The sequence below is a fragment of the Schistocerca cancellata genome, chromosome 3, assembly GCF_023864275.1.
Source record: "Schistocerca cancellata isolate TAMUIC-IGC-003103 chromosome 3, iqSchCanc2.1, whole genome shotgun sequence".
Classification (NCBI taxonomy): domain Eukaryota; kingdom Metazoa; phylum Arthropoda; class Insecta; order Orthoptera; family Acrididae; genus Schistocerca; species Schistocerca cancellata.
In genome coordinates this window covers 356979250-357004120 of record NC_064628.1, presented here as the reverse complement: position 1 = coordinate 357004120, position 24871 = coordinate 356979250, and the positions used below count along the sequence as shown (strand labels likewise).

General features: G+C 40.7%; 1 protein-coding gene across 1 annotated transcript in view; it reads left to right on the top strand.

The window, feature by feature from the left end:
* Window positions 1–24871, top strand: part of LOC126176305 (beta-1-syntrophin-like) — a gene marked incomplete at its 5' end in the record, with an annotated part of 316135 nt that overhangs the window by 273721 nt on the left and 17543 nt on the right. The window contains one exon of the mRNA XM_049923456.1: window positions 16531–16706. Within this exon, the coding sequence (XP_049779413.1) occupies window positions 16531–16706 (176 nt within the window). The remainder of the gene's footprint in view (window positions 1–16530; window positions 16707–24871) is intronic.

Sequence of the window (24871 nt, the reverse complement as noted above, 5' to 3'; positions counted from 1 at the left end):
CAGTTCCAGACTGTAGCGCCTAGAACCACTCGGCCACTGCTGCCGGCACACAATTATGGATGGCTGTAGAGGCAGCATGGCTCAATATTTCTACAGGGGAGTCCAGTACGTTGTTGAGTCCATGCCACATCAAGTTGCTGCACTATGCTAGGCAAAGGAAGTCCAACCTGATATTAGGAGATGTCCCATGACTTTCATCACCTCAGTGTACTACTTTCTTTTTAGGGAAGAGAGAAAAATATAATCATTCTGTGTTTAATTTTTGCTATGTGGAGGCACAGTGTCAGTGATGGGCGATTCAGTATTTCTTATAGCAAAATCTCATAGTAAACCTTTCTCACATGATGTTGCAACTTGTGCTCAGTTGAGGATAGCCATAATTAGTTTGTTACCAGGAGGAACAATTTTTGAATAATCAGTTGTTCCTCCATATATTTTAGAGCTCAGTCCATGACAAACATTTATTTCATCTGTGCTAGTGCTCTGCTGGTGACGTGTCTGTTGCAGTTGTAGGTAGCAATCAAAGAATGGTTATTAACTATGGAAATGGGTAGTGGCTGATTGATCAAATAGTCTGTAAATGTTTTAAAATCACTATTTAATCACAGTTGTGTTCCCTACCTGTCCGCAATAAGGCATCTTGGCCCAGTTGCCATGCAAAGCTGAACTCCAGATGCAGATGCAGTTGCTATGTGGTAACTGGCTGCTCATTCTCAGCTGACTGCTGACTGACTGATTCTGCCTCACAGCTTGGGACACTTCATGGAGCAAAACACAAAATGAACATTCCTGGTTGTAAATCTTCAGTTATTATTGATGCAGTCTGGATGGCATGGTTATTTTTATCTTCTCAGTCAACCCTCACTATAGCACGTAGTCTGGTTGACTAGATAATAATAATTGCTACTAGATATTGCACAATGTATTATTTTTTACCATTGTGCCTTCTCTTCAGGTGACAGTTGCTAAGTTTTCCACCATTGAAAGATGTAAATGCCCCTCTGTATGTTTAGGTTGTCATGCAGTTCAAGGCTGATCGATTCTCCTGCTAGGCCACTATTTCAGTATGATATCTCCAAGTGGGGACCTACTTTCAGCAACACACACACAGGTAGCAAATTTTGACAGAGCCAGGACATTATCAAATATGTTCCATTTTGTTCATCAGTATTTCCTTCTGAATCATAGTTCATACTCTTGGGCTGCAGAAAGACTATAACATGTTGCAAAATTCAAATGCGACTGTTTTATCAGGTCACAATCTTATAGGCCACAACAGCCTTATATGATGCCACATCATAAGAAAGTAACATTATAGTGCATGAAATGATTGAATATTGGTGTATTAAGATGATTGATTCGTTGGGATCATAAGTTTTTCTTATGTACAGCTGAAATAGACAGTTGATATTATAATTTAATGGGGGTGAGTTGTCATGTCAGCACTATTGTCACAAGATCTATAGTTTGGTCCTTGCATGGCATTATCGTTCATTGTTTTCAGTTGGCACTGTAGCAGCACAGAAAATTTGTTTAAAGAATTTCACCACAGCCACTTTCAAACCATCTTCTTTATTTCATTTCTGGTTTCAGAAGAACAAAAGTTCCATTTTCAAACGATAGCTTGTGCTACTCTCAGCCCTTGTGAGGCAAACTGAGGAGCTACTTTATTGAGAAGTAGTGACTCTGGTCTTGTAAACTGATATACAGCCTAGAGAGCAGTGTGCTGCCTACATGCCCCTCCATATCTGCAGCCAGTGACACCTGTGACTGAGGATGACATGGTGGCCGGTCAGTACCATTGGGCCTTCACGGACAGTTCGGGTGGAGTTAGAGAGTGAGCCTGTGCAAAATATAGACATATGGCAATAGTGTATTACTGCATGCCCAGTAATCAAAAATAAATCATAGATAAGCAAATATATTCCCATACTTACATAACCATCACATACAGGTAGCATAGATTTCAATCTGGTAACAGTATTGGTTAGTCTCATTAACCAGCACCAGCCCAGTTGCTACAAAATACCTGTTAAAGTAACTATCAAACAATGGAAAATGCAGGATGGAATGTAACAATATTAGAGAAGGAAAGTTGCTACTCACCATATAGTGGAGATGCTGAGTCGCAATAGGCACAACAAAAAGATTCACACAAGTATAGCATTCAGCCATTAAGGCTTTTGTCGGCAATAGACACACATACACAGAAACACTCGCACAAACGCAACTTGCACACACATGTGCTGTCTCAGACAACTGAAACCACACTGCGAGCAGGAGCACCAGTGCATGATGGGAGTGGCTACTAGGTGAGGGTAAGGAGGAGGTGGGGTGGGGAGGGGGAGGGATAATATGGTAGGGGTGGTGGACAGTGAAGTTCTGCAGTTTAGACGGAGGACAGGAGAGAAGGTGGGGGAGGGGGGGGGGGGAGGTAAGTAGCAGATATATGGGACATGTCTTACATCTAGGTCTATTACAGGGGTGTGAGCCATGAGGCAAGGGATTGGGAGCAGGGGTTGTGTAAAGATGGATGAGTATATTGTGTAGGTTTGGTGGACGGCGGAATATCACTGTAGGAGGGTGGGAAGAATAGTGGGCAGGACATTTCTCATTTCAGGGCATGATGAGAGGTAGTTGAAACCCTGGTGGAGAATGTAATTCAGTTGCTCCAGTCCCGGACAGTACTGAGTTACCTGTTGCTGAACACGCTGCCAAACATGATATCTTTCATCTCAGTGACTGCTTCACAGCCTGTGCTGTATGGCCCTTCCCACCACACCAGCTTTTCTGAGTTGTGCAGGTGGGAACTTTCCCTGCAATAGATCCTACATTCCTGTAACCCTCGTGGCCTCAACCTTCATTTGTCACTGTCCTCACCCATCCAGCCCCCTCTCTGTTCCCATTCCAACATTACACAGCCGTCATTTCACCGCCACACCCTGTCTTTTAATTTCTTTTTATTTCTCTCCTTTCCACTACTCCCCCCCCCCCCCCCCCCCCTGCCCAAGCCTCCTCCTTACCCCCAGTTGCCACTCCCATCATGCACTGGTGCTCCTGCTCGCAGTGTGGTTTCAGTTGTCTGAAACTGCAGACGTGTGTGCAGGTTGTGTTTGCATGAGTGTGTCTGTGCGTCTGTGTTTGTGTGTCTATTGCTGATGAAGGCCTTAATGGCCAAAAGCTACAATTGTGTGAATCTTTTTGTTGTGCCTACCGCGACTCGGCATCTCTGCTATGTGGTCAGTAGTAACTTTCCTTCTCTAATATTTTTAAAGTAACTACCTGCATGAAAATGTTTTGCCACCATATCTGCACCACTGTGCTTCATTTATAATGACTCCATATAACTGCCTTTTGTTTTGTTAATTTTGGCATTGTTCATGTATTTATTTATCTAAGCAATATTTTTATACTGTTTAGATAAATAAAAGACATTCATCATGTTACATAGATCCCAGGAATGAGGAGAACCTTTAGGAATATGAAAAATGTCAAGGTGTAGGTTAACAAAAGACAAGTAAATCATAGAAACTTCATATGCATAGTGTATTAAAAGTAAATAAAAGTAAATTATCACTGTTTAGCTTAATGCTATTCATCTGTAACCTACCTAAATTTAATTGAATGAATTAAAAAGAAAATTGGTACTTTGAAAAGAAGATGCTGCCTTTTCAGCTGTATTTAATAGCTGCTGTTCATCTCGTGTTGGTAGCTTAACATTTACATGATGAAATTGATATTTACCTTTGTACATCTGTAAATAATGAGTCCTGTTTGCAGTGTGTAAGTACTTGTCATGCAGCTTTGTAGTGAATATTGCTAGTTGCCATGAAGTTAATGGGATTTTTTGGCATTTGAATCTGGATATTCAGATAGTTAGTAGAAAGGATGGCTGATGAGGTTAGTTTTTAATTTTCTTTGAAAAAAAAAACCGCCACACCCTGTCTTTTAATTTCTTTTTATTTCTCTCCTTTCCACTACTCCCCCCCCCCCCTGCCCAAGCCTCCTCCTTACCCCCAGTTGCCACTCCCATCATGCACTGGTGCTCCTGCTCGCAGTGTGGTTTCAGTTGTCTGAAACTGCAGACGTGTGTGCAGGTTGTGTTTGCATGAGTGTGTCTGTGCGTCTGTGTTTGTGTGTCTATTGCTGATGAAGGCCTTAATGGCCAAAAGCTACAATTGTGTGAATCTTTTTGTTGTGCCTACCGCGACTCGGCATCTCTGCTATGTGGTCAGTAGTAACTTTCCTTCTCTAATATTTTTAAAGTAACTACCTGCATGAAAATGTTTTGCCACCATATCTGCACCACTGTGCTTCATTTATAATGACTCCATATAACTGCCTTTTGTTTTGTTAATTTTGGCATTGTTCATGTATTTATTTATCTAAGCAATATTTTTATACTGTTTAGATAAATAAAAGACATTCATCATGTTACATAGATCCCAGGAATGAGGAGAACCTTTAGGAATATGAAAAATGTCAAGGTGTAGGTTAACAAAAGACAAGTAAATCATAGAAACTTCATATGCATAGTGTATTAAAAGTAAATAAAAGTAAATTATCACTGTTTAGCTTAATGCTATTCATCTGTAACCTACCTAAATTTAATTGAATGAATTAAAAAGAAAATTGGTACTTTGAAAAGAAGATGCTGCCTTTTCAGCTGTATTTAATAGCTGCTGTTCATCTCGTGTTGGTAGCTTAACATTTACATGATTAAATTGATATTTACCTTTGTACATCTGTAAATAATGAGTCCTGTTTGCAGTGTGTAAGTACTTGTCATGCAGCTTTGTAGTGAATATTGCTAGTTGCCATGAAGTTAATGGGATTTTTTGGCATTTGAATCTGGATATTCAGATAGTTAGTAGAAAGGATGGCTGATGAGGTTAGTTTTTAATTTTCTTTGAAAATGGTTGGGATTCTTACTTTCCTGATTTATGTTATGTGGGAGCTTGTTGATTACAAGATTTTTGTACTAGAGTGCGTAACTCCATTCTGAACCTTAGATCTTTTGACCAAGTACCCCTTGTGTTTTGTTGAATGAAATGATGTCTGACCAGTTAATGATAAGTCCTGTACAGAGTTATTCAAAAATTATATCCCATAGGACAAATTCTACATTGGTGATTCATTAGCCTTGGCCCACAGTACAGTCATATTCAGGGATATGACAGGAATGATCATGCAAAGCAAAGTAGTCTAGTAAACTTAGGCTCTAAAATGCATACCTTAAGAACTATGAGAACATGTTCATGTGTTTTCTACTGTGAAACACATCTCTTCTACTGGAAAGTGCTCATAGCTATTAAGATATGCATTTTAGAGAATGTTTACTAGACTTGTTTGCTTCAAATGATAGGAACAATCATATCCCTGAATACAGTTTTGTTCTGTGGGCAAGACTACAGTCACCAGTCTATATTTCACCCTATGGGACATGACCTTTGAATCACTCTCTGTATACTCTAGCTGCTGGCTCTGACATCTCTCTTACCCACAGTACTGCCATACATGGGAATACACTGACTTTGCGTTCAGTGCTTCCACTTCAACCTCGTGGTTGTTGTAACCCATGCTGCTTTGAGCTATAGGCTGCCATCTCTGTTGAGACTGTTGTCAGTGATTCTTTTATTTCAGTGGCTTCTTTGATTACATTTACCCAGAAGCCATTGGTACCAGCCATGACAGAAATGTTGTCAAATTTAATCTGGTGACCATTTTCTAAAGCATGTGCATCTAAAGCAGACTTTTAAAGTTAACATAGGTGATAAAACCTCTCATGCTCATTCCTGTGTTGTTTTACAGTGTGCACTGTTTGTCTGACATCAGACTGGATCCAATCGCAGGGTATTTTGTAAACCCCAGATGTTCTCAGATCTGCTTCATCTTTCACTTGCCTCAGTAGTTGCTGGAATGCCAGTTCAGTTTTGGAAAGAGTACTCTACAGCATTGGCCCCTTACCTAGCTTGCATTTACCATGAATCTCTCAACCAGTACAAAGTCCCAAGTGACTGCAAAAAAGTGCAGGTGATTCCTGCATATAACAAGGGGAAAATAATGAACCTGCAAAATTACAGACCAATATCTCCAACTTTAGTTTGCTGTAGAATCCTTGAGCATATTCTCACTTTGAATGTAATAAATTTTCTTGAGACTGAGAAGCTTATGTCCATGAGTCAACATGGTTTTAGAAAGCATTGCACTCAGCTTGCTCTTTTCTCACATGATATACTACAAACTATGGCCGCACGGGATTAGCCGAGCGGTGTAAGGCGCTGCAGTCATGGACTGTGCAACCGGTCGCGGTGGAGGTTTCTTTGTGTGTGTGTGTGTGTGTGTGTGTGTGTGTGTGTGTGTGTGTGTGTGTGTGTGTGTGTGTCCGTCCTTAGGATAATTTAAGTTAGGTAGTGTGTAAGCTTAGGGACTGATGACCTTAGCAGTTAAGTCCCATAAGATTTTACACACATTTGAACTACAAACTATGGATGAAGGGCAACAAGCAGATTTGATATTTCTAGACTTCTGGAAAGCATTTGACACAGTGCCCCATTGCAATCTGTTAATGAAGGTACAAGCATGTGAGACAGGTTTCCAGATATGTGGGTGATTCAAAGACTTCTACATAATAGAACCCAATATGTTGTCCTTGATGCCACGTGGCCATCAGACACATGGGCATTGCCAGGAATGCCCCAGGGAAGTGTGATAGGACCACTATCATTCTCTGTATACATAAATTATTTGGTGGACAGGGTGGGCATCAATCTGCAGTTGTTTGCTGATGATGCTGTGATGTATGGTAAGGTGTCAAAGTTGAGTGACTGTAGGATGATACAAGATGACTTAGAAAAAATTTGTTGTTGGCGTGATGACTGGGAGCTAGTTCTAAATGCAGAAAAATCTAAGTTAATGCAGTTGAATGGGGAAAAAACATGTAATGTTTGGGTACAGTGTTAGTACTGTCATTCTTGACACAGTAATTTCATGTAAATATCTGTGTGTAATGTTGCAAAGTGATATGAAATGGAACGAGCCTGTGAGAATTGTGGTTGGGAAGGCAAATGGTCAGTGTTGGTTTGTTGAAACAATTTTAGGAAAGTGTGGTTCATCTATAAAGGAGATAGCATAAAGGATGCTTAGTGTGGCTTGTTCATGAGTTACTGCTTGAGTGTTCGGGATTTGAACCAGTTCACATTAAACAGAGACATCGAAGCAGTTCAAAGGCATGCAGCTAGATTTGTTACTGGTAGGTTCAGACAACATGCAAGTGTTACAGGGATGCTTTGGGAATTGAGAAAATTTAAGAGTACTGGCATTTGAAACTGACTGCAGAACGATTCTATCACCACCAACATATATTTCACATAAGGAACACAAAGATCAGACGTGGGAAATTAGGATTCATATGGAGGCATATGAACAGTCATTTTTCCCCCTGATTCTGTCTGTGAGTGGAACAGGAAAGGAAATGACCAATAGTGGCACAGGGTACTCCACTGTGCAGCATATGGTGGCTTGCATAGTATGTATGTAGATGTTGAAAAACATCACCATGATATTATAACATCAGAAGTAACACATGGAGATGCAGGATGTCAATGGCATACTGTTCTGCTGTCAGAGTTCCCTCAGTCTCCTAACAGCAGTGACCTTGAAGGCACACGCAATGGCTCCTGTTGTAACCACAACAGTTCCTGTTGCAGGGTTGCCGCTAACGAAAATACGGCGGGACCGACAGGAGCAGCCCACGAACAAACAAGATGGACAAATGGGAATGGACAACTGACAACCAAGCAAGACACCAAGATCAACAACAATGTATTAAGCAGCAGGGTCACAATAGACAACCTCACGAAATCAAAACAATGCCCACTCATAAACGAGAAGTAAGCACATGCAATGTAAACATGATGTCTGTAACCGAGATGTCAACTGAATCGACACAAACACCAGACTGCCTCGCTGAGTGAGATGCAGCCGCCTAAATACATGACAGGGTATGACGCTATTGGCCGCTGGGACCATGTGCTCCACAATGGTGCCCTCACATTAGACTCGGGGCCAGGAGTGCGCACAGCCACAGCTTAGGGCACGACTGCTGCAGCGACCTCTAGTGGCCATAGAGTTTCATGCCATCTGGTGTGGATTCAAAACCCACGACACTCGGTACCAGAGCTCCCTACACAGCGATGTCAGGTGTAACACCACTGTGTCTCTCCAAAACATTGGAAAAATAGGACCTCTCCCCAGGTTGCTGCTGTGTTCACCGACAGCAATCATCTGGGGTACTGAAAAACCATGATTCATCACTGAACACAGTGTGATACAATTCATCAGTGATTGTTACTTCTCGATCATGGCAGCACACCAGACAGAGCTGTTTGTGTTGTGGTCTTAATGGCATCCAACACATGGGATGGTAATTCCATGGTCTGGCTTTTGCTAATTCCCAACCACTGGGGCAGGATGACACAGAATGTTGCAGAGGGTCTTACTTGTTCTTGGATGACAGGTGCAGAAGTAAAAGGACCATGATGTGTTTGGCCGGCCGGTGTGGCCGTGCGGTTCTAGGCGCTTCAGTCTGGAACCGCATGACTGCTACGGTCGCAGGTTCGAATCCTGCCTCGGCCATGGATGTGTGTGATGTCCTTAGGTTAGTTAGGTTTAATTAGTTCTAAGTTCTAGGCGACTGATGACCGCAGAAGTTAAGTCGCATAATGCTCAGAGGCATTTGAACCATTTGATTTGTTTGGTCACAACACGTCAGTCCTAACTTGTGCTGGTCAGATGTGGTCAATGGAAAACTTAAAAACAAATGTGCTTGCCCTAATGTTCCCACGCAGTCCAACATTGGGGCATTGTCACATCTGAATGCCCCATAAACCTGTATATTGCACAATTTGACCAGCCAGCCAAACAGAGACTCACTATGTGGTGCTTTTCAAACTCTTTCAGCTGCCGATAACTATACCACACGAGTATGTGGCATCTCTGTGTCATTCACAGTGATCACTCAATATATGACACTGCTCATGCCCCTTATATACTCAACCAGGACCAGTAACAACACTAAATGTAAACAGTACTAGTGCACTTTGGCGTCCTTTCAACATGTCACAGAGTTGTAATTCTAATTATTTACATACTCGTCAATGGCAAAGTTTTATTGACACCTGACTATGCCTTCTGGATTCTTCACTTTTTCTATTATACTGTATAGATTAGGAAATGAGGCAATAAAAGTGGTAGATGGGTTTTGCAATTTAAGCAGCAAAAAAGTAATGATGGCCAAAACAGTGACAATGTAAAATCTACACTGGCAATAGGCAGAAAAGATTTTCACTTTTTAAGAAATTTCTTACATCAGACATAAAATTAATTATTAGGAAGTCTTCTCTGAAGGCATTTGTCTGAAATGTAGCCTTGTACTGAAATGAAACATGGACAATAAACAGTTCAGGCAAGAAGAGAATAGAAGCTTTGGAAATGTGGTGTTACACAAGAATATTGAAGATGAGATGGATGGACCTCTTTAACTATTGAAGAGGTACTGAATACTTTTGGGGAGAAAAGAGATTAGTGGTACATCTTGACTAAAAGAAGGGGTCAGTTGAAGGGACATATCCTGAAGCACTGAGGAATTTTCAGTTTGGTAATGGAAAGAAGTGTGGGATCAGAAATTTATGAGGGAGCCCAAGGCTTGAATACAGTAATCAGGTTCAAGTGAATGCAGGTTGCAGTAGTTATGGAGAGATGAGAGGCTTGCACTGAATGTTAAATATTTAAAGAATTGGTAGAGAAATTTCTCTGTATGCAAGACACTGTTTAATTTTGTTTTACCCAAAACATGTTTCAGCACCTTCTGTGCTATCTTCAGTGTGTTTTCTTTATTATTCCTTCTTATATGAAGCTACTAGTTGTTTAATACAAGTAATAGTGTCTTGCAATGAAGAATAATAAATAAAACCCACTGAACATGTCACAGAAAGTGCTGAAGCATTCTGGGGAAAGCAAAAGTAAACAAACAGTGTCTTGCAAAAGGCAGAGTTTCTCTTGAATTTATGTTAGCATGCATGGAAAGAAAGAACAACTACATTACTGTATTTTACAGATATAAGATGCTATGGACTATAAGGTGCACCTTAATTTTTAAGCAATTTTTTAAAAAAATAATGTATTTACCATTTTTATTGTGAGAGTGCAAAGCCATACTACAAAAAATCTTAGTTTATGAAGTGGAAATGACTTTAAAACCCGTTAAAATCATTCATCAAAACTTTCTTCTTCTTCTTCTTCTTCGTCATCATCTTTGTTCTCTTCATATATAAGATGGTCTTCACTGCCACCAAGAGCATTACTTATACTGCACTTCTTGAAAGATTTAACAATAACGTCTTCCTCACTCTTAATGTCTCCCCTCACTCTAGACCAAGACTGTTTTATCCCTGACACACTTGTTTGATTGTAGGTCATTTTAAAGCTCCATTCGGCATGCATTCATGTTTGGTTTCATCCATCATCCATTTCTTCAATTCCTCTGTCATATACACTTTAAACTGTTTATTTTTGAGACACCAAGAGTTTGCAATTGTGAAGTAAGTCCTCCTGGAATAATAGCAAGCTCTGTATTTCCCTGTCTCAGTATCTCTTTCGCAGAATTTTTCAGGTGACTACTAAAATGACCTAGCACTAGAAGAGAACTCTTCTTCAATAAAGCACCTTTCATCTCTCCCACCTCAGTTAATCCATAATTTCATACCAGCCTCATTCATCCAACCCTAGTCATTTATGTGAACAACACCACCTGGTGGTATTTCAGAAGGTTTTGGCACTGTTTTGCACTTGAAAATGACAGTTGGATTAAGTTCAGTGCCATCAGCACGACATAAAAGGACAATAGTGTAGTGCATTTTTGTATGTCCTCTTGTTTTTATGGTTAAACGTTTCATGGCAACAGTTCTGTTACTTGACACATCAGATGACAGAGAAGTTTTGTTCATATTTGCTGTTTGGCTTCGTTTCACACTGGTTTTCTTTCAATGTGGAGTAATAAAGTGATGTAAAGATATTTTCTCTTCATACTATAGTGGCATTTTCTGAGATACTTTGGTTTTGGTTCACATGCTAAACCTATAATGCTTCATAAACCTTTAGCACCAACCAACTCCACATTTAGTCTATTAAATTCCACTGTAGTGCCAGCTTACAAGCATGTATTTGAATCATTTTTGTATTAATTCAAATGCCATTTTGATGGTGTTCTTGAATCCATTTCAATACTTTATCTTCTAGTTATGGCCATTTGGCACTCAATCCTCTATTTGCACATTTAGTTTTCCTCATTTTTTTCAGTTCTTCCTTACTACCCCACGACTTGTGAATGATTTTTTTCTGTTGGAAGAGGTCCAAAATGCTGCTCAGCTGCTCTGTTTCTTCATTCTCCTACATATGTTATTACTTTCAATTCATAGCCTGCATCATATGAACACCTTTTATTTTTTTTCATTACAAGACTAGCTGATAACAAAAATATTTAACTGTTACCGATAACACACATCACTTTCAGTTCAAGTTCACTGACACCATTATTTTTATTTTTTTTTTATTTTTTTATTTCTCGTTCAGCTACAGGCAAAGCGTGATACACTTACAAACATCAACATAAAAATTTAAATTAACATTAACAATGATTTACAATAAAATTTTCAGGGTTTCCAGCCACAAAAGTGCTTGGTCACTTATCACATGTATGTCCATCAGATTTCCTCCCTTAAGTCCGTGTACGTCGCACTCAACTATATGCTGCATGGTTTGACTCTCTCCGCACTCACAATTGGGGTCCTGGGAGAAACCCCACTTTTTCAACAAATATCCGCACCGACCAACACCTGTCCGCAGACGATTTAGAGTTACCCACACTCTACGTTGGAGTTGGAAGCCTGGAACTCGTTGAGATGGGTCCTCAATGAGGAAACTGTTATTCACTTTGCTTTCCTGCCATTGCTGTTTCCACAGGTTATCGATATCAATCTGTTGTTTGAGTTCTTTCCAGAAGGGATTTCTTGACATCAATCTGTCAGGGGGAGGAGGTAGGTCCCTGAACTTTTCTTTGTAACTCTGGATTGCTCTTTCACGTCTAATCGAGGGTGGTTCGATATTGGCAAGGACGGGCAGCCAAGGTTTCGGGGTGGGTCTTACTGTTCCTGTTATGAGCCTCATTGTCTCGTTAAGTTGCACATCAATATATCTGACATGCCTACTGCGGGCCCAGACGGGTGCGCAATATTCCGCTACACTATACAGAAGTGCCAGTGCTGATGTGCGTAGAGTTTCAGTGGAACATCCCCAGGTTGTTCCTGCCAGTTTCATTATGATGTTGTTTCTTGTTTTCATTTTTTGGGCGACTTCGTACAGGTGGCTCTTATATGTGAGAGTGCGATCTAGCTTAACACCCAGATATTTTGGCGTTCTATCGTTTTTCAACAATTTACCTTTTATTTGCACTTTTAGCTCACGATTTGCATCTTTGTTACACAAGTGCATTATTGATGCCACGGATTTAGTCGGATTTACTTTGAGGTGCCAGTTGTCATAATATTGTTGTAGTCGTTCCAGATCCCTGTTTAAAATTTCTTCCAGTTCTTCGAAAGTGTTGGCGTGAGCCACGATAGCGATGTCATCTGCATACATAAAAGAATGAGATTCCAGGTTTGGGATGTCCGCTATGTATAAATTGAAAAGGCATGGAGCCAGCACAGACCCTTGGGGGAGACCATTTTGTAATGTCCTGTAGCTGCTTGTTTTCCCATTCAGAGATACCTTGAATCTCCTGTTTATCAACATATTTCTGACTAGATCTATGATCTTCTTGCATTTCAAGACTTTTGACAATTTATACAGTATCCCTTTTGTCCATACGGTGTCGTATGCTGAGGTGAGATCTAATAATACCATGCCCGTTTTCTTTTTGTTTTGGTAACCTCTTTCAATGAAAGTGGTTAGGGCGAGAACTTGGTCGCAGCAGTCTCTTCCTTTTCGAAAACCGCCTTGCTCTGGGGGAAGAGCAGCTTCTATTTTGCTTTCTATTCTGCCTAGGATGACTCGTTCAAACAGCTTGTAAGTGGTGCACAATAAAGATATCGGTCTATAATCTTTAGCATTCTCTCCTGTTTTCCCTGGTTTCTGGATGGCTATGACTTGTGCGTTTTTCCATTGCTTTGGTAACCGGCTGGTATCTATGATATTAGAGAAAAGAGAAGACAGCCATACTCTTCCCTTTGGCCCGAGGTTCTTCAAGAATTCTGGAAGAAGGCCGTCACAGCCAGCTGCTTTACCAGGTGACATTTTCTTTAGTGCTATATTTATCTCTTCTTGTGTTACCCAGTTCGCTAAACCTGCTTCCTCCTCGCTTGCATCTAGCTCTTCGTTCATCAGTTGGTGCAGTTCTTTTTTCTTCGAGGCGGAGGCATGGATTCTGGATGTTTGTAGTATAGAAGAGCATATCTTGTTAGGGGTCATTTTATTATTGATGTTCCGTCCCTTGAATTGTGCTCCGCCAAGTTTCCTCAGTAGACTCCAGCTCTTTTGTGAGGAGTGCGTAAAGTCCATTTGTTCCATCCGCTTTTGCCATCTCTGTTTGTGTTCCTCGTCCATAGCTCTTATGAGCTGTTCTCCTAGTTCTGGATTCTCTGTTTTGTTGTATTCATCGAGTAGTTGTTCGCACTCCTTTGTCCAGCATGGGATGTATTCTTTCCGCGCTCCTCTTGGTATTGAGTTATGTGCCGCTTTGATAATTAACTCCGTAAATCTGTCGTAATTTTCTGGAATTGGGGGAATTCTGTTTACATTATTTTCAATGGTATCTTTAAGCTTAACCCAGTTAGCCTTCCTGAGGTTCCAGCGGGCTATAGGGGGGCTCTTTATTACTGGTATTTGGATCCCAAGGTCTATAATAACTGGTCTGTGTTGGCTCCGAGGAATACGGCTCAGTACAGTTCTCTTGGACGGAAGTGCTATTCCAGTTTCTCCAGATGAGACAAAACAAAGATCGGGCGTTGATGTTGTGCCCCACGCTCCTGAACAGAAGGTGGGGGTATCTTTTGCATCGTATATTAATGTATAATTATTTATATCTGCCCAGTCTGCCAGCATGAGTCCTTCTTTGTCGCAAGACTGATAGCCCCATCTGGGGTGGTGGGAGTTAAAATCGCCAATTATGACTGCAGGGTGTTGTGGGTTAGGTAAAACAGGTTGTTCCCATTTTTCTGAAGGTGGCTTGTACACGTTATACACAGTCATATCGTTTAGTTTGATTCCCACGGCAAATTCGTGGTGCATAGTTTCCTCAATATTATCAACCAGTTCTTTCTTGATCAGTGTTGCAATACCGTGTTTATTATGGGCTTTATAACCTACAATTTCATAGCCTGGTATTAGAAGTCTCGAGATATTTTCTTCTGATAGATGTGTTTCCTGCAAGGTCAGCACATCAATTTTTTCTTCTGTTAGTAGCTTTGTGAGGATGTCTCCTTTTGTCCTCGTGTATCCTTCTATGTTAACTTGGCATATACCATAAACTGCAATGATGCATCATAGGCTAAACAGTGTCCTGGGTTTGTGATAACAGTGCCGGAGGGAGACATTGTTAGTAAGCTTGTGAATCCCCACAACTCTTGATCGTCACTTCAGTGCACTGCTGCTGTCAGTTGAATCCGATGTTGCCATATAGAGATAGGTTTCCTGCAGCATTTTTAAGACTGGCAGAAATTTTAAATCAAATGCTGGACATCTTTATATTAATTTTGAATATAAGATGCACTTAAATTTTGGAGGCAATTGTCCGAAGAAAAAAGTGCGTCTTATAGCCTGTAAAATATGACGTCCCCAATATTATGAAAAAGATGAGTTGCAGACAGGCACAACAAAAATACTGTTATGTATTGAGCTTTTGGCCAAAGCTTCTTCAGAAAGGAACCCCCCCCCCCCCCCACTCACACACACACACACACACACACACACACACACACACACACACACAAAAATCACACAAGCAAGCTCACCTTGCATGCTATCTCCAGCCTTTCTGGACAGAGATAGTGGATGTGTGTTCATAAGATGTGCTTGCTTTGTGTGTGTTTTCATTTCTGAAGTAGGCTTTGGCCAAAAGCTCAGTGTGCATCTGTCTGCAATTCAATGTGTTTGTGTTTGTGTGTGTTTGTGTGTGTGTGTGTGTGTGTGTGTGTGAGAGAGAGAGAGAGAGAGAGAGAGAGAGAGAGAGAGAGAGAGAGAGAGAGAGAGAGAGAGAGTAGCAATCTATCCTTTTCATATTAATGTTGGTATTACAACCTGGACTTTCCATTGTTACATTATTCAAAATATGATTATACAGGGTGTTTCAAAATGAATATACAGGTTTTAAGGCTTTGTAGCATTTATTACGTTCGCCTTACAAATATAAATAATACATCAAATGAAAGAGCAACTCAAACAGTTTTGTTTGTATACCTGTATGCAAAGGGAAGAGACTGGAATGGCCAAGAGTGGCTGCAGAATGTGCTGAATGAGTAAGATCCTTTCACGCATAGCACCAAGAAATCAGTTCAGATGGCTAGGCATGATTTAGCATTTCCAGTGATGTCTCTGTGGAGACCTTTAAGGAGATGCTTACAACTATATCCTTATCATCTGCAGTTGTTGCAAACTGTAAAAGGCCTACAGCATACAGTTTATGTGTCAACATTGCAAATGAAATGTTGCTGCATGATGAAGAAGATATTCTGGATCATGTCATCTTCAGTGATGACTTGGCATTTCACCTAAGTGAACACTTGTAAGAAAAACTGTTTCATCTGTGCTTTCATTTGATGTATTATTTATAACTGTAAGCTGAATGTAATAAATCTACAAAGCCCTAGAACCTGTACATTCATTTTTAAACACCCTGTATTTACATAATGTTAAAGTTTTGTGACTATAGTGTTCAGTAATCTGGTAAATAAATAAGATATAAACCACAAGAGAAAAGAGCTTCTTAGAAGGTCTGCTTTTCAAGGATTATACTGGGAATCACCAAGTATTACTGATTAACTGAGCTACAGTAGAAGGTGATGAGATGGAAGGAGGTTACAAGTGCAGTAACGATGCCAGCAGCACAAAAATTGGAAAATGTATTTACAAGTGGGAAGCAACCACTGCTTTAAAATTTATCTTACCCATCCATCTATCACCATTAATAGCTTTTCTGTTGAATAAAAGTTTTTTCACCTAGATTATAGCCAACATTTCTTTCTCTAATACTTAGTGTTTTTCTTTCTTGAACTCATCCTCTTGCAGATAAAGAAATCAGAGTCTTGAAGATTATTCGTCCCTTAGATTTATATGCATATGTTGATGACTACTGACTGAGAGTTTTTTATGCTCTTTATTAGTGTTGTTTAATTTATTATGTAGCTTTCTTACAGAGATAATTCCATTTGTATTTTTAAAAAATAGAAAGCTCTTGATTCCTGCTTGTCTATTTTGCAGGATGCATATGGCGTAATCAAGTAGCTCAACTCCTTCTTCATTATGAGGAGGGCTTCACGCTACTTGATGAAACAGGCCGCACACTTTGGAAGTACCCGTATGAGCGTTTGCGCTCCTCTGCTGATGATGGAGCTCGCTTGCTTTGGCTTGACTTTGGCAGTGAAGAAGGAGAAATGGTATGTATCACTTACTGCCATAACATAGTACCTTCATATAATATCAATTTACATGATGGTAATATATTGTTTCAGAATATTTTTATCTTACATTTGCATATAGATAATATATTATGTCTTTGATTGCAACAATATCTTGTGCTCTCTTGCGTGAAACTTACAAGGAACCCCTTGAGCGTGAGGTTTGGAAGTTCAATCTGTAGAAATGCTCATTTGAAAATGTTATGTTAACAACTGTGCCAGGAAAAATATTAGCTGCTAATGAGTCACCATGTGCATCAGAAAGCTGACAGAAAATGAGTGTCCAGGAAGTGCAGGGATCAACCTTCTGTGGGATGTATGTATCACACTTCACAAAATGGACATTTTCAACATTCAAGAAATGTTCAAAACAAATTATTAACTTGCACCCTGAATACTGAATAAAAAATGGTGCACCACAATGATCATAATGGTTTACAACATCAAGATCAAAGGCGAACTCCTTTGGAGTAACAGAACATGCAGGATGTCCAGCTAGGTATGCAGTCTTAAAGAATACATGAAAAATTATATTAGTGTAACGAGGTGATGAGAACTGATGGACGTTGGTTGATTTGGAAGAGTAGAACAAACAGCAAGGTCATCAGTCCCTGAGAATTGATGGAATGTGAGGCATGTAACACAATTTGAAACAGTTTGTGGTGAGGCTCATTGTGAAACTGACTATCCCTTAAGGCATAGCTGCAGGTCGCACGATAATATATTTTAGAGGCATGGGGGGAAGAAAAAACTTCCAGAGGGTGAATTTGTCCAGTGCTTCCAGGTGGTATGAATTGCAATGTCACACAATTTTTAGGAGGAATATTTTGCTCTAAAGGAGTATGTAGACCAGGAATCAACCAAATGCAAGTTCTTTGACCAGTTATTGGCCAGAAGCAGTGCTGATATCATAGTTGTAACTCTCTTATGCCCATTTTCCTACTCTTGCTTGCTATGACATAAATATTCTCTACTACCCGTGCAAGATCACACACACAAGAATGAATCACAGGGGATAGGGCACCTCTAACTTCTCGCAACATAATAAATAACTTTCCAGCCAATTTACCATCCACATTAACAGTTGGCATAATTCTATATGAATGCGTTAAAGGATTGACGTTAGCTGATATTGATACACTGTCTTGGTACCTCTAATCTCCAAGGTTCCTTTCATATGCAATTCCTCTTCAAATGCTGATTGGTTGGAGTTGAAAACAAATTCTTCATTGAATGATGGGATAATTTTGTTTATCTCATCTACAAATTTTCAGGCTAATTCTATATTTTGCTATGCATCGTCAAGTTGACACTTTGTTGAAATTTTGTTATGTTGCATCTTCCAATTCTGTAGTACTGTTTGAAGCTATGCAACAATCAACTGCTTCCCCTGAAATCACTGTAATCTATGTCATGTGCAGTTTGATGTGCATAATGTAGTAGGTCACTATCATCCATATCCTGTAAATTATATCGAGCATCCTTGAGATGCACTAACACCAATTTTTGTAACAAGTGCACCTTCTCCTTCCTTGAATATCTGTAGTTTTTCTTATACACTAGTTGGTCATATTTCTGTGGACTTAGTAAAAAAAAACTACTATGAACATATTTTGAATATGTTGCAAATGATATTCCATGTATGTAATTATGTTTAGTACCCACTTCTTGGACAAAGACTGCCCTTTACTACATTCCACTGGAGATGGGATTTGTGGCTCCCTGTATGACAAGGATGATGTACTACACGACTCAACACCTGTTTCAGTATCACTTTCACATGTTAAGCATGTATCATCATCACTATACTCCTCACGTAAGGTGTCTTCACGGTCAAGCTTATGCAACACTACACATTCCACTGACTCCTCTTGCAGAAGCACTAATATTTCATCTGCCTCTCCTTTTTTCACTCTGCAATATTCCTTGGATTTCTGTCTGATGAAATGTCAGCTTTGGCAACTGTTGTTGTAGATATAATGCAATGTTTGCTGTGTTTATTGTTCCCATTGCTCTTGCACTGTAGCACTTTTGTGAGTTACTTGTTGTCTAAGCAGTTCAACTATGCTCCACAACCTCATGCTGTGCTGAGCATTTGGAACCTCCTGTCCTGCCCCCTGTTGCCATTAGCAGCCTATATTGTGGTTGCATGGTGGACAATATTTGCAATATTTGGGGTGTAAAATACCGTAAACATCATTGGCCTTCTGAGATCTCACAATCAAAGGGGTTCCTTGTTCCTGAAAGTGATTTCCCAAATGGATTTTTTTCATATACAAAGCACTCATCAGTCCTTGCATTTTAAAATCCTTCTTATTAATTGACAGTGGATGTGCATTGATATTCAGATCTCAGATAGTGTCTTAAACCATCGGTGTTTCTAGCCACTGCTTCAAGACAAACTGATAAGAACAAGAACATGTAACAGACAGAATTCAGCGTGAATTTGACCATAAAGTGAGTGAACAAAAGTCTCTCTTGGCAGATTAGGCTGTTCTGAATTCATATGGTATGCTTTGTACTGTGAGGATGGACTGGATACAAATGAACCTTTAGTAATACAATTTTTTATTATTAAAAATTGATTCAAATTTTCTGCTTTGTTGTTTTTCTACATACACACCCATCATATAGATACATTTTTGCCATGAACAACCATTTGAAATGCCATTTTCATAAACATTATTAAGACATGACAAACCTGTTGGACACAGACTCTTCACCAACAACATCCCAGAGTGGCCCAAACAATTCATATGTCACACACTGAAAAGTATGGTCTGAAGGCTGGATGTTTAAGGACAGTCCAATATGTATCACGCAGTGTTTCTAAGTCTCGGGTTCTTCGGCCAATGTTTGTCTGATAATTTTACTGATGTTTCGCCAGCACGAGTGGCTGGCATTGTGAAAGCTTCACCCTCCATTGCCGGTGGTGAACTGGAGCCGAGCTCGTGGCTGCAAACTATATTTACCTGGCGCGCCAACGTCCGAGGGCTTCTCCGCAGTCATTTCCGGTGTGGTTCTCCTCTTGCTACCTGTGACGGTCGTTTGCTGCAGTACAGGAAGCCAGGATCCGTTTACCTTAAGGCTTTCCTCTTTCTTGTTGAAGCTTTTCCCGTGTTTGTGTATTTCTACAGCTTCTCTGAACAAGCGCGTGTGATAGTGCTTCTCTACAGCCAGAACTTCCATGTCGGTGAATTTTATTATGTGTTTGATCTCATTCGGTGCATACTCAGCCACGGCCATTTCTCCACCTGCCCCAACCTTCAATGTCACTTATGCTGTTTGATCCTGGTGTTGATTGATCATCCAGTCATCCCAACGTAAACTTTTCCACATGTGCATGGTAAGCGGTATATTAAGCGGTATATTCCCGACATTGCAAGTGGGTCCCTTTTATCCTTCGCTGATCTAAGACATTCTTCGATCTTCCTTGTAAGTTTGAAAATCGTCTTTACGCTGTGTTTGTGCAATATACAGCCGATTCTGTCCGTCACTCTGGTAATGTATGGCAGAAAGGCCGTACCAGACATTTCTTTTCCTGATTTCTTACTTTGCCGAGTGTTTGGCTCTGTTACACTTCAAATATAATTTGTGGAGTACCCCTTGCTACTCAGAACACTTTCCAGATGTTGCGTTTCACGTTTGAGGTGCTGTGGCTCACCTATTCGATCTGCTTGCATTACAAGCGTATGAATCGTGCCTCTTTTCTGGCTCGGGTGGTGGTTTGATAATTGGTCCAGGTATCGGTCCGTGTATGTCGGTTTTTGGTACACGCTATGTCCCAGGTTTTCACTGTACCTTGTGACCAGCACATCTAGAAATGGTAGTTTTTTGTCCTTTTCTGCTTCCATGGTACATTTTATGTTGGTGTGGAGGCTGTTCAAGTGTCTTAGGAAGTCACCGAGCTGTTCTTCTTACGAAAGTATCATTGATGTACCTGTACCACACCTTATGTTTACAAGTCACTGAGTCCAATGCCTGTGCTTCGAAATGTTCCATGAAGAAGTTGGCCACCACTGGACTAAGAGGACTACCCATGGCAACGCCTTCCAGCTGTTCGTAGAAATTGCCATTCCACGTGAAATAACTCGTGGTGAGACATGCATGGAAGAGCTTTGTGATGTCTTGAGGGAAAATGGAACCGATGTGCTACAGAGCGTTGCTGAGAGGCACTTTCGTAAACAAAGAAACAATATCAAATCTGACCAGGATGTTGTTTGGTGCAAGTTTTAGTTTCTTCAGCTTCTCAATGAAATGTCGTGAGACCTTTACGTGTGTGTCGGTCTTCCCCACGTGCGGCTGGAGCAGAGAGGCCAAGTGTTTTGCCAGTTTGTATGTTGGTGAGCCAGGAGTGCTAACAATCGGTCTTAACAGAACATTGTTCTTATGGATCTTAGGTAATCCATACAGCTGAGGTGGTAGGGCTTCCGTGTTGCGCAGGTTTCTCTGTATGTCCGCCGGCAGAGAGGACGCCTTGATTAACTGATTCGTATTCCGCGTGATATGCTGCGTCAGATCTGTGCTTAGTTTTTGGTATGTCGCCGGATCTAATCGGTCTCTGATCTTTTGCTCATAATCTTCGTTCTTCATTACGACAGTTGCATTCCCTTTATCGGCAGGCAGTACCAATATACTTTTGTCAATGTTAAGATTCTTAATAGCTTGTACCTCTTCTTTCTTCAGATTGCAAGCTGGTGGTTTAGCTCGGCGCAGTATCCTGGCTGTTTCAGTGTGTATTTCTTCTGCCCTTTCACAAGGAAGGGTCTGAATGGCCGCTTTGGTGTTAGCAGTGATGTCCTCCATAAGTATAGTTCTCAGGATGATAGTGAAATTCCCTCCTTTTTGAAGAACAGACACTTCCTCTTCAGTCAATTGCCATTCAATGAGGTTGACCACTGTGTGTGACATGTCGGGAATTGCCTTTTCAGTCTGCTTCCGGCATCTTTCAGACTTTTTCTTCTGTTGCTCAGTGCAGCGTTCGAGTTCATTCTGCATGCTCCTGTGAGTGATGCTGTCGATCTTGTCCCAGTCGACTCGATGCATTCTGCTACTTAGTTGATAGAAAATGTCCAAAACTTCCTGATCCATTCTTGTCAAGTCTCTCTGTGTTGTATAAATTCACTCACGAAGAAAAGCCCGTTCCATTCTGTTGTAAATATGATGTGCTTGGGTGGAGGTGAATAGGTGCTTAAATTTCAAGAACTTCGGTGTAGCATCTTCATCTCTGCACCGCGAAAGGAAGGCGAGAGAGGACATCAAACGCCCTTTCTTCTTCCATCGTTGGTCAAGGCGTCAGTACAATCTGCAAATTCCTCCCCGTAGAGGTGTAATACAAAATTGTTAAGGATTTTGTGGCCAGTTGTTGACAAACTGCCTATTTGCTTCTCTCTCGGGTTCTTCGGCTGATGCTCATCTGATGATTTTACTGACGTTTCGCCAGCATCAGTGGCTGGCATTGTCAAAGCTTCACCCTCCATTTCCAGTGGTGAACTGGAGCCGAGCTCGCGGCTGCAGACTATATGTATCAGCCGTATATTGCACAAACATGGCATAAAGACAATTGTCAAACTGACAAGGAAGATAAAAGAATGTCTTAGATTGGCGAAGGATAAAAGGGACCCACTTGCAATGTTGGGAATATACCGCTTACCATGCACATGCGGAAAAGTTTGACGGAATGACTGGACGATCAATCAACACCAGGATCAAAGAGCATAAGTGACATTGCAGGTTGGGACAGGTGGAGAAATTGGCCGTGGCAGAGCATGCACTGAGTGGGGCCGACCATGTAATAAAATACTCCGACACGGAAGTTCTGGCTGTAGAGGAGCACTATCACACCCGCTTGTTTAGAGAAGCTGTATAAGTACACAAACACGGGAACAGCTGCAGCAAGAAAGAGGAAAGCCTTAAGGTAAATGGATCCTGGCTTCCTGTACTACAGCAAACGACCGTCGCAGGTAGCAAGAGGCGAACCGCACCATAAATGACCACGGAGAAGCCCTCGGACATTGGTGCACCAGGTACATATAGTCTGCGGCCACGAGCTCGGCTCCAGTTCACCACCATCAATGGAGGGTGAAGCTTCGACTATGCCAGCCACTCGTGCAGGGGAAACATCAGTAAAATCATCAGATGGACGTCGGCTGAAGAACCCGAGACAGAAGCAAATAGGCAGTTTGTCAACAACTGGCCACAAAAGCCTTAACAATTTTGTAGGGTAGGCCACAACACCCGTTTCATAGTGTATGATGATTTTTTTCTACTGCGTGGGTCGTGAAAATCGTGTAGGCAATTGCAACTAGCACATAATTCAGTTCTTCATTCAGAAACTTCAGAACCGTGTTATTTGACACTGGGCTCTCAACTCATTCTGAATGATTGACTAAACACTTCTATAAGAAATTAGACATTTCTGGGAAATTTCATGCATGGTTAATTTCCAATCACTATTGAAAAGGTTCTGTGCTGTGTTGTTGATGTGGGGACAGTGCAAGCAGCCCATGTTTTCAGCAAATTCTTCTCCTTTCTTGAACTCTTTAGACAAGTGCCTCATGCAGGATCGTGGAAGGGTTCTTTCCCCATATTGCAGGAGTAAATAATGTCACATTTCATCAGCATTAACATTTTTTTCACAAGTAACTATATTACGGTGTGTTGTGTGACAGCAGAGTGCATCCCTCTTTCACTCATGGCAGCACCTACTAAAGACATGGAGGATTGGATGTTCCAAGATCACCATTCAACTCAAGTAATCCTCCTCATATGAGTTTAGAATATAGAACAACTGAAGACATAAAATCTTTAAATGAGTTCATGATCTTGCTTGGCACTTTATTCATAAATGTTCATCGTGACCACTCGTTACTGTGTTGTTCACAGTGACTGGCTTTGGCTTACCGCTAGCATCAGGTCATTAATTGATCATTATTGGTGATGTGTACAAACCATTTGACATTGAAACTTGTACCAGAATACTCTTAATGAAATGACGACGGCAGTAAGCCAAAACCAGTCGTCATTAATTTTATAGTAATGTGCAGTCAAGACAGGCATTTATGAATGAGGAACATTGAAACTTCACATATCCAGTGTATGCACAAATGCCAAAATCAACACATAAATAGTCCGCAGCTCGCAGTCTCGTGGTTGCATTCTCACTGCCCGAGCACGGGGTCCCAGGTTCGATTCCCAGCAGGGTCAGGGATTTTTACCTGCCTTGAGATGACTGGGTATTTGTGTTGTCCTCATCATTTCATCTTCATTCATGCAATTGGCGAGATTTGACTGAGCAAATGTTGGGAATTTGTATGGGCACTGATAACCACGCAGTTGAGTGCCCCACAATCCAGTCATCATCATCATCATCATCATCATCAACAACAACAACAACACGCAAATAACATAAAGTGAAAGAAGAATGAAAATGTTCAGATATTCACTGTTTTTAATTACTTGTAAATATAATTTTTTTAACTGTTCATGACAGTTTCCTGCCCTTTCTATTTGGAACTACTGTTTTTCTCTGCACAGTTAGTATTACTAACATCCTCAATAATATGTTTTACATTTCCTAATAGTTGTCTCCTGGTATAGTTTGTCTCCTCAAAGCTTCCTTCACATATATCAGTATTTGATAATAAGTCTCTTCTTGGTTCCTTTTCTAAAGAACACGGCCAATTTCCTTTTTCACCATTTCCCAGTCTGAATAATTACTCTGACATTCATCTGCATACATTCCTCACAAGCCACTCTATGGTGAATTGCAGAGGGTACCATGTACCACTACCAGTAATTTTCTTTGCTAGTCAAATAAAAAATGGAGTGTTGGAAGAAAAACTGTCTATATGCCTCCATATCAGCCCTAATTTCTTTTATCTTGTCTTTGTGGTCCTTAAGCAAGATGTACATTGGTCAGAGTAGAAATTTACTGCAGTCAGCTGAAAATTTGTGGTCTCTGAATTTTCTCAAGAGTATTCCTCAATATGAATGTTGTCTCCCATCCATGGGTTCCTGTTTGAGTTAACACTCAGGTGTTGATCAAGCCTACCAGTAACAAATCTAACAGCATACCCTTGAATTGCTTTGATGTCCTCCTTTACTTTGACCTGGTGGGGATCTCCAACACTTGAGCAGTACTC